Consider the following 11,972-nt stretch of genomic DNA (forward strand, 5'->3'; position numbering starts at 1 on the left):
TGGCCCGTAGCGAACCTCCATTATCAGAGGAAGCGCTGAATAGAATGAAGTCCATTCGAGAACTGGAACTTCTTGGGCTTGATGATGCCAGGCGAAGGCTCTACCCATCTGCAGAAGAGTCTCTGAAACACTTGCTTTGGTTCACAGACCCTGAAGCTGTTTTCAGTGCTGCTTTGGGGTTGTATGATCTGAATCTTGCTGCTATTATTGCTTTAAACTCCCAAAAAGATCCAAAGGAGTTCCTTCCTTTTCTCAAGAGTTGAGGTACAAGATTGATCTGAGACTTAGAAGAGTTGTTCACTGAGGATCATTTGGCTGCTACCCGATCATTTAGCCGAGAAGTGAAAATTGTTTATCTAATACTACTGCATGGTGGCAACAAAATGTGCCAACAGGGTCATGCTAAAAGAGCCACTGCATCGATGACAGACCCTGAAAAAGAAAAGTTCCGGATGCTTCACTGCACTGCAGAACGTCAGAATCTTTCCTTTCCAATGACATCTTTGAACGGAACTGTGGATGATAAGATTTAGTATTCGGTGCTTATTGTAGTAGTGATTGGTTTAATGGGCGGTCAATAATTATGTATATCTATTGATGAATAGTACTCCAAACATGATAACAAGTAACTCGGATTAGTGAATAGTAACTTTGCCTAGCGAACGTACTTTATAACCATGATCAGTGACGACGATCAGTGGTTATGACCAGTAAGGTGATCAGTGACTATAATTTGTTTCAGAGTTGCTCTTCCGACAGGTGGTAGAGCTGATTGGATTTAAATACATGGATACATCAACCATATAGTCGAATTTAAGAAGGTTAAGCTGTAATAAAGAATACTCGGGTAGATATGTGAGAGTTTACATGGTAGATTAAGAAGTTACGTTAGTTATAGGAAGTTTGGAGATTAAACGGTATAGTCGAATCATATCTGTAAGTATTGCTCGGTTTGAATTATGAGTCCTGATCTCTTACGGTTAAGATCTGTCACCTTTTCTTACGGTTAAGATCTGTCACCTTTTAAATATGAGAAAGATATGACCGATTAAAAAAGAATCAATCGATCAAATCAATCTACTTTTATGTTTCTTTTTTTACCTAGCTGTTATAGTTTCGTTCTTTTTTCCGATTCATATTGTTGTCTGTTCTTGATTCCAACGAACAAGGACAAGTCGTTGGTCATTTGTGTTCCGACAGGGTCCCCTGAGCGTGGATAACCATAAAGATCCGACGACGCAGTACCACAACTGAGGTATCTTGAGTGTTATTCATCAGATATTACACACGCGATACTCGGTGTTTGATACGGTATCTTTTTCACGTCAACACAAACAAATTACTGTGCTCCGAACCTGAAGGCTTCTAGAAGAGACAGTTCCTGTACTGCAATACCAGGACCAGCGCTTCTAGAGCATGACCAAAGATCATGTCACGACGAGCCGGATTTGAAGTGTAACTAAGAATGGATCGGCACATTAATTGCTCGTCACGTGCAGATAGATGATTGTCACAAATTAGTCAAGCCTAACAATAACAGGGACCCCATAACACCGTCATTCTAGCTTCAACGGTTAACCCTGAGGCAACTTGACATGGTGCGTGTCTGCTCCAAAGCCGATGGTAGTAATTAGTCTTCCTGATCACGACCGATGAGTTTACCACAACTCCCTCTTATATAAAATAGGAGTTAGTTTCCATGTTACTTTTTCTCCAACACTACTTATCATCTAATAGAAATTCCTAAAATTTAAATAACTAGAAATGTGACCTACGCTAATAACGTGACAAGTATTGCTGCAATATTTTCTCACGATAATTTTTAATTAAAAAATCAATATCTTTAGCTTTTTTTATGAGGTTAGTATCATTTAGTTACAAAACACAAAAAAATAGAAGAAGAGATAAAATTTATGTTAGTAGAAGAGAAAATTATTTATGTTTCAAACTTGTACCTGAATTATATACATGTATTATTTCGATTCATATATATTTTGATTAATTATCATAATTATACGTCAGGTATAGGCATAAAACAAATCAAAATAGATTTGTCTTACCTCCGTATTATGTCTTACCTAATACTTATCTGATGCGATGATCTTAAGCTACACGGTACTTCTTAAACTATTATTTTAGTAAAAATTTTAATTTTTTTAATTATGAATTTAAGCTACTGATTCATTGTATTTTATATGGACTCTTTATTTAGTTATTTAATTTTTATAATAATTTAATTTTTTTTCTAAGACTATATTTGATATGGATCTTTATTTTTTATATTCTAATACTAATTTCAATTATTATATATTTTATTTTATCCAGACTCTTTATCTAGATATTTTGCTTCCTAAACCGTATGAAAATCAAACGGCTAATTTTCTATATCTTTTAATTCCAAAATTAACTATTTATTAATCGTATTTGATATGAATTTTTTTTAATCTAGATCGTTAGATGTTCGTAACAATGAGTGATCTATATTATTTCTACGGATTTCACCCCTACACACGACATTCCACTCTACTCTGTCTCACTCAAGTGAATTGGTTTTTTCTCTTTCTTTTTTTTTTCAAATTAACATGGTAATTTTATGACTTTGAGAGTGAATATGGTGGCTCATTTTTTCCCTCAAATATTAATATAATAGATTTACTCAATTTTGCCATACACCCTCGTCATCCAGCATCCCTGCCTTATTACCAACTACAAATATGAGACATGTTTTTTAAATAAAAATAATGAAAAAACAGAAGAAAAATTAGTGGATAATCTTCTTCTCTTTTTTTTTATCCCATATGAAATCAAGCTAGACATTGCTTCCGATGTATATATTTGGCAGCGCTCCCATGGCATATCTATATCTTCATATCTTTATTTTGTGATTGATGTTACCACGTCTAATATTTATATTTTCATTGCAACACTGAATACTTCGCTAGTGGTAATTAATCTTCCTACTGGGTTCACTTTGGAAAACTATGACTAAAAATTAAAAAATATATGTCTAAGCTCAGCTTATGCTACTTCAAGTTCTGAACTAGGCTCACCTAAGTACGCCTTCATACAATGTACATGTAAACTGAGCATGATTCAGTTGGTTAAGGTTTTAATGGTTGAACTTGACTGTCCACGTTGAGACTCTGCACAGCTAAAGTCCAGTAGCCGAAAATATCACTAGCTTACGCTCTGACTCGAGTAGCATGGGGCACGTGTACTCATATTTTGTTGGGATTAAATGCTAAGTGAGGTTACGGATCTAAAAGATCATGATGTCATCTAGAGGGAGGGGGTGAATAGGTGTTCCAAAAAAAATAAAATTTTACAGTGGATTAAACAGAATCTGGAACCTCCGGATTTAATTTGGAACTTCTGGATACAGAGTACGAATTCGAAAACTAGCAACGCCTAGGCACCAGAAGTTCCAAGCTCAATCTAGACCTTCCGGATACAGAGTACGAATTCGAAAACTAGAAACGCCTAGTCACTTCTAGTTGAATCTATACGTTATCATAGGTCACAACAAATGTAGTAAGTTTTTTTTCCTTAAGACACCTACAGTCACAAACATATAACCATGCAGATTGGGACGAATTGCCCAAAAGTCAACTAGAACATGAAGAAACATAAGAACACAAGAAAGTAAGCAAGCAGATAAGTGATTTGTTTCCCGAAGTTCGAATCAAGGATCCTACGTCTCCGTGGGAGAAACTCATAAGAGAGTCATATCTCTTTCATCCCTTTTTCTCACCGAAAGACCACGAAGATCGAGCTCGGACTTACTCAAATGTCTTATTTCCTTGTGGAGACGAGGAGGTGCCTTCACAAACTTCTCATGATACTCCACAAGCTTGGGTGCTCAGCGGGTGACGCTAAACCGTCTAGAAGGATGAACCTCTAAGGGTAACAAATGCGATGTCGATGCGGCTTGACGAAGTCTTCAAGTGTTCAAAGATGGAAGTGTTGTTCACTATCACTCAATCTCAAATCCCTCACCCAACTCTCAAAACCTAACAAGAATTGAAGCCAAAGGAGTGAGGAGTGCTCTAGAGATGCCTTAAATGTGTTTATCTCAGGTTAGGTTGCAGCACTTTTTGAGTGAAGGGGTGAGAGAGTATTTATACCCAACCCTTAAAAACTAGTTTTTACTGTGTATTCTAGCTTGACCCGTAACTTCTGCATTAACCCAAAACTTTCGGGCTGAAGCAACAAATCACCACAGAGGACCCTGAGCCGAAATAAATTCGGAACATCCGGACACCCAGAACTTCTAGGTTGAACACGGACCTTTCGAGTTCAAGACTTAGAACAACCCAAGGACCCCTGCCTAGAACCCCATCTAGAGGTTTCGGTGAACACCACTAGAATCCGGAGGTTCTGGACCCATCCGGAACTTCCGGGGTGGTTTAGACATACCCAGATCGAGCACCCTCGCTTGGAGCCTCATCCAGAGGTTACGACAACCCAGACATTCCGGATTGCACCCGGAACTTCCGGATCTAGAAAAAAAAAACTCCACCCGAGAACCCTATATCAAAGAGAGCTCGGAGGTTTCGGCTATCCGAAACTTCCGGACCAATCCATAACTTTCGGGTACAAAAAACATACTAGAGATTCTCGATGTTCGTGAGGTGTTTTATGTCTCTCACCTTTAGTCTAAATGGATACTTTGAGTATTCGAATATCTTCAAGTTAGTTTATACGCATCCCTCTTGATAGTATGACATACCTATACTTAAATTCAAAAATAAATTAAATTTGGAACTATTGAATAGTCGCATGCCGCTTCTCTTTTCATTTTGAGAGACGTCAACGTCATTTAACTTCTCCAATGGGACTAATACCTTTTCGTAACTTCGATAAACTCATTAGTCCCTTAATCGTTTGTTATCAATTATCCAAAACACACATAAAGGGCCTAGATGCACTTTCAGGATCCGATCTACTTTAGATATGCTAGGATGCATCCATGTAAGTGTGTAGGCGTGAGTGTGGTGTGTGAGCATCTGACTTGTACTTAAAAAAAGATACAATGTAGATTGGATTATCTTTTTCAAAAGGACAGCACCAGTGATGCAGATTTATTAAAGAATAAGAGAGTTGACCCAATTTATGAGGGAAATCGAGCCCGAAACCCTTAACAACTTCATGATCGATTTATGGCTAACTGACAAAAGACCCAACGACAAAAGCGTCCAGACAACAGAAAAACCATCACAACTACACACCATAACAACCAAGCGGAGTCTATCACTGGGTCATCGTTCCCAAGCTCAAGACACTGAAATGCCCAAGCAGCTTCGACTACCAACCACAAACCTTGGCCTCTATCTTGATGTCAACACGGCAACCAAAGACACATTGACATGAGAGAGACCTGCAGTGTGTTATCGTTGCCGAGCTCATCGGACGCCTCGATGCAGTAGCTTCGACTTCACCACAGCCTTCAGGACCCAACACATGTCAAACCAACTCGAGGCGCAGCACTAATAGAAAACAGAGACCTCACTAACAACCTTCCCTTGCAGGGGCTGATGTGGTCACCACCAACGGTAAAGCAGGTCCTCGCTACAATGAAGCTGGCAGACACCAGGATGCGGCATGGGATCATCCAAGGCGACGCCTCCAGGGAGGTCATGATGCCCAAAGCGTCATCATTGCTCGTCTGTACATGGACAAGGTTTTCACCCAAATAATCCCCCGACGAGGGGGAGGGAACACATTCGACAATGCCTCCATGGAGGGGAGCGACGCCCAACGGCGTCACCGTCGTCGACCCAGCCAAATGTCGGGCCAAGTTTTCGCCCAGGGCACCTAGCCCCCTCGCAAGGCACTAGTCACCACAAACATGTGCCACCCCAAAGCCACTCCATTCCATGAGGCTCCTCACAGGCTGGATCAGAGAGACGAGGAAATCCGGCAAGGGAAGGAGCTAACATGTCATAGAGTGATTGTGGGAACCAACAACCCGAGAACGAGGTGGGACGATAGCAAATCGGCAACACCACGCAAGCATAGTAGCCACCACCACCAACGTCCACCCAAGGGTCTTAAACGGAGCCACGCACCCTGGCCGCAGATGCCCACGTCATCATCAGCGGCACCATAAGCACGATCGATCCTGAATTGGGAGATTTCAGCCAGGAACCCTGTCCGCGTGCTGAAAGGTCTTGCACACGGTCGACCAGATCTTGCGAGCGAACACTGGCACTGTGTCCAGGGGGGCGAATGGGCTCGCAGAGGCCCGTTGCCGCCCTAGCCAACCCCCAACTACAGATGCCGCGTTGACGCCAGACCCGCACGAAGTAGGCCGATGACGCCTAGAGCCTCCCAACAAAAAACGAATCCATTCGGGAACACGTCAGAGCTACACTCCGACTGGCGCTAAGTGGTGGGGGAGGAGGAATGAGAGGGGGTGGAGGAAGGAATCGGGGGGGGGGGGGGGAGGGGAGAACCGCGACGGCCGTCGCCCCTGCCACCATCGCCGGTCGATAGTGGCTGCTCTAGGCAATGGTGGTAGGGGCTCTCGGTGGCGGCGGAGTTTCACCCGTGCCACTTGGCCCTTCATACTTTCTCACACCACCGAACTGTGACTTCATTATACTTTTGTTAGATTGGATTATCTGGTAAGTTAACTTTTTTTTTAACTATCTGCTCATGAGCTCAATGTATAAATTGGGGCTTGATTATATTGTTTTAGTTCTTTAAGCAGCAACAAGATGTTGGTGTAAGTTGTTAATCGGTTCCTATACTGACGGTCTGGACATGCGAAAAATGGGAATGAAGGACATGGACATCTGACCCCATTACTTTCCATATATTTGTTTCATGTGCCCGGCATGAGAAACGTAGGCGTGACTCACGGAGACGTCAGGCTGATGGTGCCAACTGGGCAAGCTGATAAGAACACGTACCAGTACTGATCCGCAGCCACCGAATTCCTTTTCATTTTCGCCTTCAAGAAAACTTCTTGCCATTTGCCAATTGTCAATTCGTCACCGTCTTCCTGACGGCATCACTTCCAGGCATGTATGTGATCATCTTCTTAATCCATCAAAATATCTCATTTTTTTGCCTTTTTAAGCGTACCTTTTACGCCCATAGAATAAAATTCACTAGAGGTTCGAAAGGACGCAGGCAGACTAATCTATGGGCAAGGCCGTTGGGTGTCCAGAAAAGAGGGATCAATGCCGCTAATTTTTATTTTTGCTCCCCACTTTAAGATCATAACTTTAGTATATTTTGCAGAGCTTTAGTTATCTCTAACTTAGAAATTTTTAGATTTAAAATTGTAAATAGATAGATGACCTTTGATTTAGACACTATATTCTTATTTTGATCCGAAAATAGATTTTTAAACTATTTTATTTTAGTCTATAAATTTAAAATCCTATATTGATCCGAGAACTAGAGCTTTGTCGCACATGATCGAAACGGACCATAAACAATTCAAGCAGGATACTTCACCTGCAGATTATTTAGAACAAAAAACTTGAATTGACCGGCGATTAGCGGCCGTTCCATGTGATCAGGACGGCACCAAGTCAACGCGAGTGGAGGGCACATGGTAATTGGCGAGTCCGGGAAAGCTCCACGAAGTTGAGAGATAGCTTGAATTGGAAGAAGAGGTAAGATCTAGTCTTATTGTATCTCGTATCACATCATGCTATACTTATTAGGTATAATCGATTCATCGTGGCGTGTCGTGTCAGCACGAGTTAACTCTAAGAAGGCCTAAGCACTACACTCAACACGTTGTGTCATTATCGTACCATGCTGGTTCAGTCACAGTCCTACTTCATATCAACTAACAATATTTACATATTTATTTTTTATCATCTCACACTTGTGTCTCTCGTACTCACACATGCTCCATATCATCTGATAATATTTATATATTTATCTTTTATTATTTTATATTTATGTCTTTTATGTTCACAGATTTTTCTTAGTGCCTCATATTTTATATCAGAGATATTAGAAAATACATAATAATAATAATAATAATAATACAGATTGTGTCGTACACTTTTCTATCATAAATAAAAAAATAATACAGATTATAATTATGTCGTACACTTTTCTATCATACTGACACATGCACGATCTAAGCCATTGTGCTATGTTGGCACGTCCACGATACCAAGTTCCTAAGCATGGCATGGTTCTCGTGATCGTGCCATACTAGCTCGGTCTAAAATATTTTATGTCGTACCATGCTTTAGATTACACCGAAACTCGTGTCGTGGATGGCTTAGAAATGACACGGTCCAAATCCAGCTCTAACGCCGAGTGAGCTCATATGTGCGTCATGGTGGTATCACAAGCCGGCCCTGTCAAGCCGTGTGAAAAATTCCTCTGGCGGTCATAGTCGGAGCGCGCCATGAACTGCTTGCTCATGGAACCGTTGCTTGGAAGAACAAAATGCTCAGCCAATGATCAGTGCCCCTCCAAGTTACGGTTGCCCCGTTTCCACTCCAGTAACCTACGGCCCAGGATTGCTCAGTTACATTTTTTTTTCTTTTACCTTCTAGTAATTGTAATTCTACAGTAGATCATCCAAAGAACCAGAAATATTCTACAATTTCCATTTGCCTATAGTATAAAGGCATGCACAATGAGATGTTAATAAAAAAACTATTTTTTCCAACTATCATAGCACATATACTTAGACGAAAGACAATATGTTTATTTAATCACTACTGTTTATATTAATACTAACAAGATTATTAATCATATTTAAATACACATTGTCTTAGTTTACATTGGAAATTAGAATTTTTATATAAGTACTTAACATTTTTTTACACGTAGCATAGCGCGTTAACGTGGCGGTTTAACACGGAGGAGTTAACCTTGGTCGACCGCCGATCACCGGTTCACCACCGCACGCTGACGCGACGCTCGCCCAAGGCAGACGTACGCAGCCACAGCGTCGCGACGGGGGAAAAACGAGCATGCGTGCGCATGGCGTCAGCGTGACCGGCGGCAGCGAGCCGTCCGAAAGGAGGACTTGGAGAGATGCGCCCACGGCGTTGTCTATATTGTTGCGCAGAGCAGAGCGGCCGAGAAAACGAGCAGGGCCGAGGGCGATCCTAGTCGCCGCACCGAGGGAGCGAGCTTGTCGCTTTTGACCCCGAGGCGTAGCGGAATCTATATAAGAGCCAGGCCGCCAAGGCGAAGGTGAAGGCGAAGACATCGTCGTCGTACTTGCGCACAAGAACACAAGCTCGGCAGCTGGCGGTTGGAGAAGCCGAGGAGGTTGGAGCAGCTGGGGATTGGTGTGGCGTGTCAATGGAGAAGCCCCGGCAGGTGGCGCGCAAGTTCCTGGCCCGGCCGCAGCACGAGGGCGTCGGCGCTGTCGTCCGCCGCAGCATCGGGAGGTGAGTCGCGTCGTCAGATGATAGCTCTTACCTACCTGTCATGGAGATTGGAGAAGCTGCAGGGAACAACATTTTCTGATTGGCTTGTGTGCAGGTTTGAGCTGAGGTACTTCGATCCGTTCCTTGTCCTGGACGAGTTCTCCGGTGAGCTTCTATTTGGTCCTTTCTAAACTTGCTTCTCATGTCCCATTTCGGTCGAGTTAATCGGTGCCTTGTCCAAATTCCGCGCAGTTTCTGCTCCGGCTGGGTTCCCCGACCACCCACACAGGGGCTTCGAGACCGTCACCTACATGCTTGAGGTGCGCATAATTCCAGTGTTGTTCGTTCGTTCTCATGCCGTCATTTCTCTCAAAAAAAAAAAAATTGCTCGTTCGTCAGAGCAGACCTGATTGAGCAGCCACCAGAATTCCTGGCATCCTCTGCAGCTAGCACCCTTGAGCATTCCTTTCTTGATTCCCCATTGAACTGCGAAGAGGAAAGACAGCCGCGTCTCAATTTGACAACCAAACAGGCATAAATCATCATGCAAACATTATAATAGCATTCCCCTGATAATCAACTAGTGTAAAAAGGATCAGGTCAGATAGTAGTTGTCCTGACAAGAAAGTAATGAAATCGTGCAAAAAGGATCAGGATCAGAGAGTAGTAGTTCTGACTTTCTCTTGGGCATGGAACGCTGTTTCAGGGGGGCGTGACGCACGAGGACTTCGAGGGCCACCGCGGAACGATCAAGGCCGGCGATGTGCAGTGGATGACGGCCGGCCGCGGCATCGTGCACTCGGAGATGCCGGCCGGCCCCGGCACGTCCAAGGGCCTGCAGCTCTGGGTCAACCTCTCCTCCGGCAACAAAATGTGAGCATTCTTGCTTCTTTTTCTTTCTCACGACACGACGCAGCAGCTAGTCAAGTGTCAACTAATGCGAGTTGGGAGCTTGATTAACACGTGTCTGACACTGGAATACGACGTGCGTGCGTGCGTGCAGGGTCGAGCCCGGGTACCAGGAGGTACAGAGCAAGGACATCGCGTGCACGACGGCCGACGGCGTGACCGTGCGCGTGATTGCCGGCCACTCGATGGGCATCCGGTCGCCGGTGTGCACGCGGACGCCGACCATGTACCTGGACTTCACGGTGCGCCCGCACGCCGTGGTGCGGCAGCCGGTGTGCGCGGCGTGGAACGCGTTCGCGTACGTGCTGGAGGGCGAGGGCGTGTTCGGGGCCGAGAAGTCCGCGCCGGTCGGGCCGCACCACCTGCTGCTCCTCGGCCAGGGCGACGGCGTGGAGGTGTGGAACAAGTCGGACAAGCCGCTCCGGTTTCTGCTCATCGGGGGCGAGCCCATCGGCGAGCCGGTGGCGCAGCTGGGCCCGTTCGTCATGAACACCGAGGAGGAGATCGACATGACCGTAAACGACTTCGAGGAATACGTCAATGGCTTCGAGAAGGCCAAGCATTGGAAATCGCAGGCTCTGGTTGCGCTCGGCGTAGAGTAGGTTGAAAGTAGGAACGGCGGAATACGCAGTGAAAGAAGAAAAGAAAGAACTGTTTATTTGCACTTTGTTACTTGTACGAGTTCGTTTCATTATTTTTGTTCTTCCTCCAGACGATCGGTGATCTGCTGATTGCTTTGTGTAAATATTTGGCATAAACTTTTTTTTCTTAATTTCTAAATGATAAAATATTCATAAGCCTTGAAAGCATTTTTTGGTTTGTTTAGAGGAAAAAAGTTTTTATTAGTACCATTATCTAAAAAAGGCTCCTAGCTCGTGCATCATTCAACGGGAAGTGGTAGGAAAATACTACAGATCAGAGCTAGGAGATAAAAGTAATTCAACTAGTTCAACAAAATAAATCGATATATCTCCCCTTCTGAAATCTGGCATTTGCTGATATTGGCCGAAACTTTTCCCTATTGGGCTCGAAGAAAAGAAATCAAAGCTTTCACTCTAGATGGATTTAAAATTTTACATAGGCTTTCGTGTGGTCCGTCTTCTTCGGCCTTCAAAGAGGAGGGCATTTTTGTTAAGGGCCCAATACAGTGTTCACTCTTCAAGCACATCAAAATCTATTTCCGGAAATTTCATTAGCCTATCTGGGCTGTTATTGTGCTCAGATGAGAGTTTTTTTTTATATTTTTATCTTTCAATATTTATAAAATACATAGCTATTTTAAAATATTGTACATCTAAACTATCGTCGCCTGTTGGTAAGGCGACAGTAAAGTATTGCCAATCCAACAGATGGCACTTTATGGGGCCTACGTCGCAATGGGTTAGAAATTAAATATGCTAACCGACGTGGTGTCCACATCAACGTGTCACCCAACCAACGAGCGGCACCTTTTCTGCCATCCGTTGGAAGGGCAACAAGACTCTGCTAGCCCCACTGAAAAAAGTGTCACCTGTTCAACAGACGACGTCTTTTCACAAATACTTTTTAATCCAACACCTACAGCACGCCCGTTGCATGTCCAAAAGCAACAACAGGCATTGATGTGTGTGTATTGAAAAACACGTATGCATGCATGCTTTTGACTAAAAAAAGTATGTGTGTGAAAATATGTTGCTCGTTGAACGGATGACACCTTTTTCA

The 11,972-nt window shown here is 43.4% G+C and overlaps 1 protein-coding gene across 1 annotated transcript; it reads left to right on the forward strand.

The window, feature by feature from the left end:
* The first annotated feature begins 9,030 nt into the window (after positions 1–9,030).
* Positions 9,031–11,080, forward strand: LOC133897614 (pirin-like protein At1g50590). Its single transcript, XM_062338406.1, has 5 exons — positions 9,031–9,383; positions 9,478–9,527; positions 9,615–9,682; positions 10,069–10,235; positions 10,366–11,080. Exons 1-5 carry the CDS (start codon positions 9,295–9,297, stop codon positions 10,871–10,873), a joined length of 882 nt encoding a protein of 293 aa, XP_062194390.1. The 5' UTR covers positions 9,031–9,294; the 3' UTR covers positions 10,874–11,080.
* The last annotated feature ends 892 nt before the right edge of the window (positions 11,081–11,972 follow it).

Source organism: Phragmites australis, chromosome 17 (assembly GCF_958298935.1).
Source record: "Phragmites australis chromosome 17, lpPhrAust1.1, whole genome shotgun sequence".
Taxonomy (NCBI): domain Eukaryota; kingdom Viridiplantae; phylum Streptophyta; class Magnoliopsida; order Poales; family Poaceae; genus Phragmites; species Phragmites australis.

Bases quoted from the DNA above. Each gene is read 5' to 3' on its own strand.
- LOC133897614 (XM_062338406.1), top strand. From the start codon at position 9,295: ATGGAGAAGCCCCGGCAGGTGGCGCGCAAGTTCCTGGCCCGGCCGCAG. The intron at 9,384-9,477 runs GTGAGTCGCGTC...GCTTGTGTGCAG, and splicing joins GTCCGCCGCAGCATCGGGAG to GTTTGAGCTGAGGTACTTCG. The intron at 9,528-9,614 runs GTGAGCTTCTAT...AATTCCGCGCAG, and splicing joins TGTCCTGGACGAGTTCTCCG to TTTCTGCTCCGGCTGGGTTC.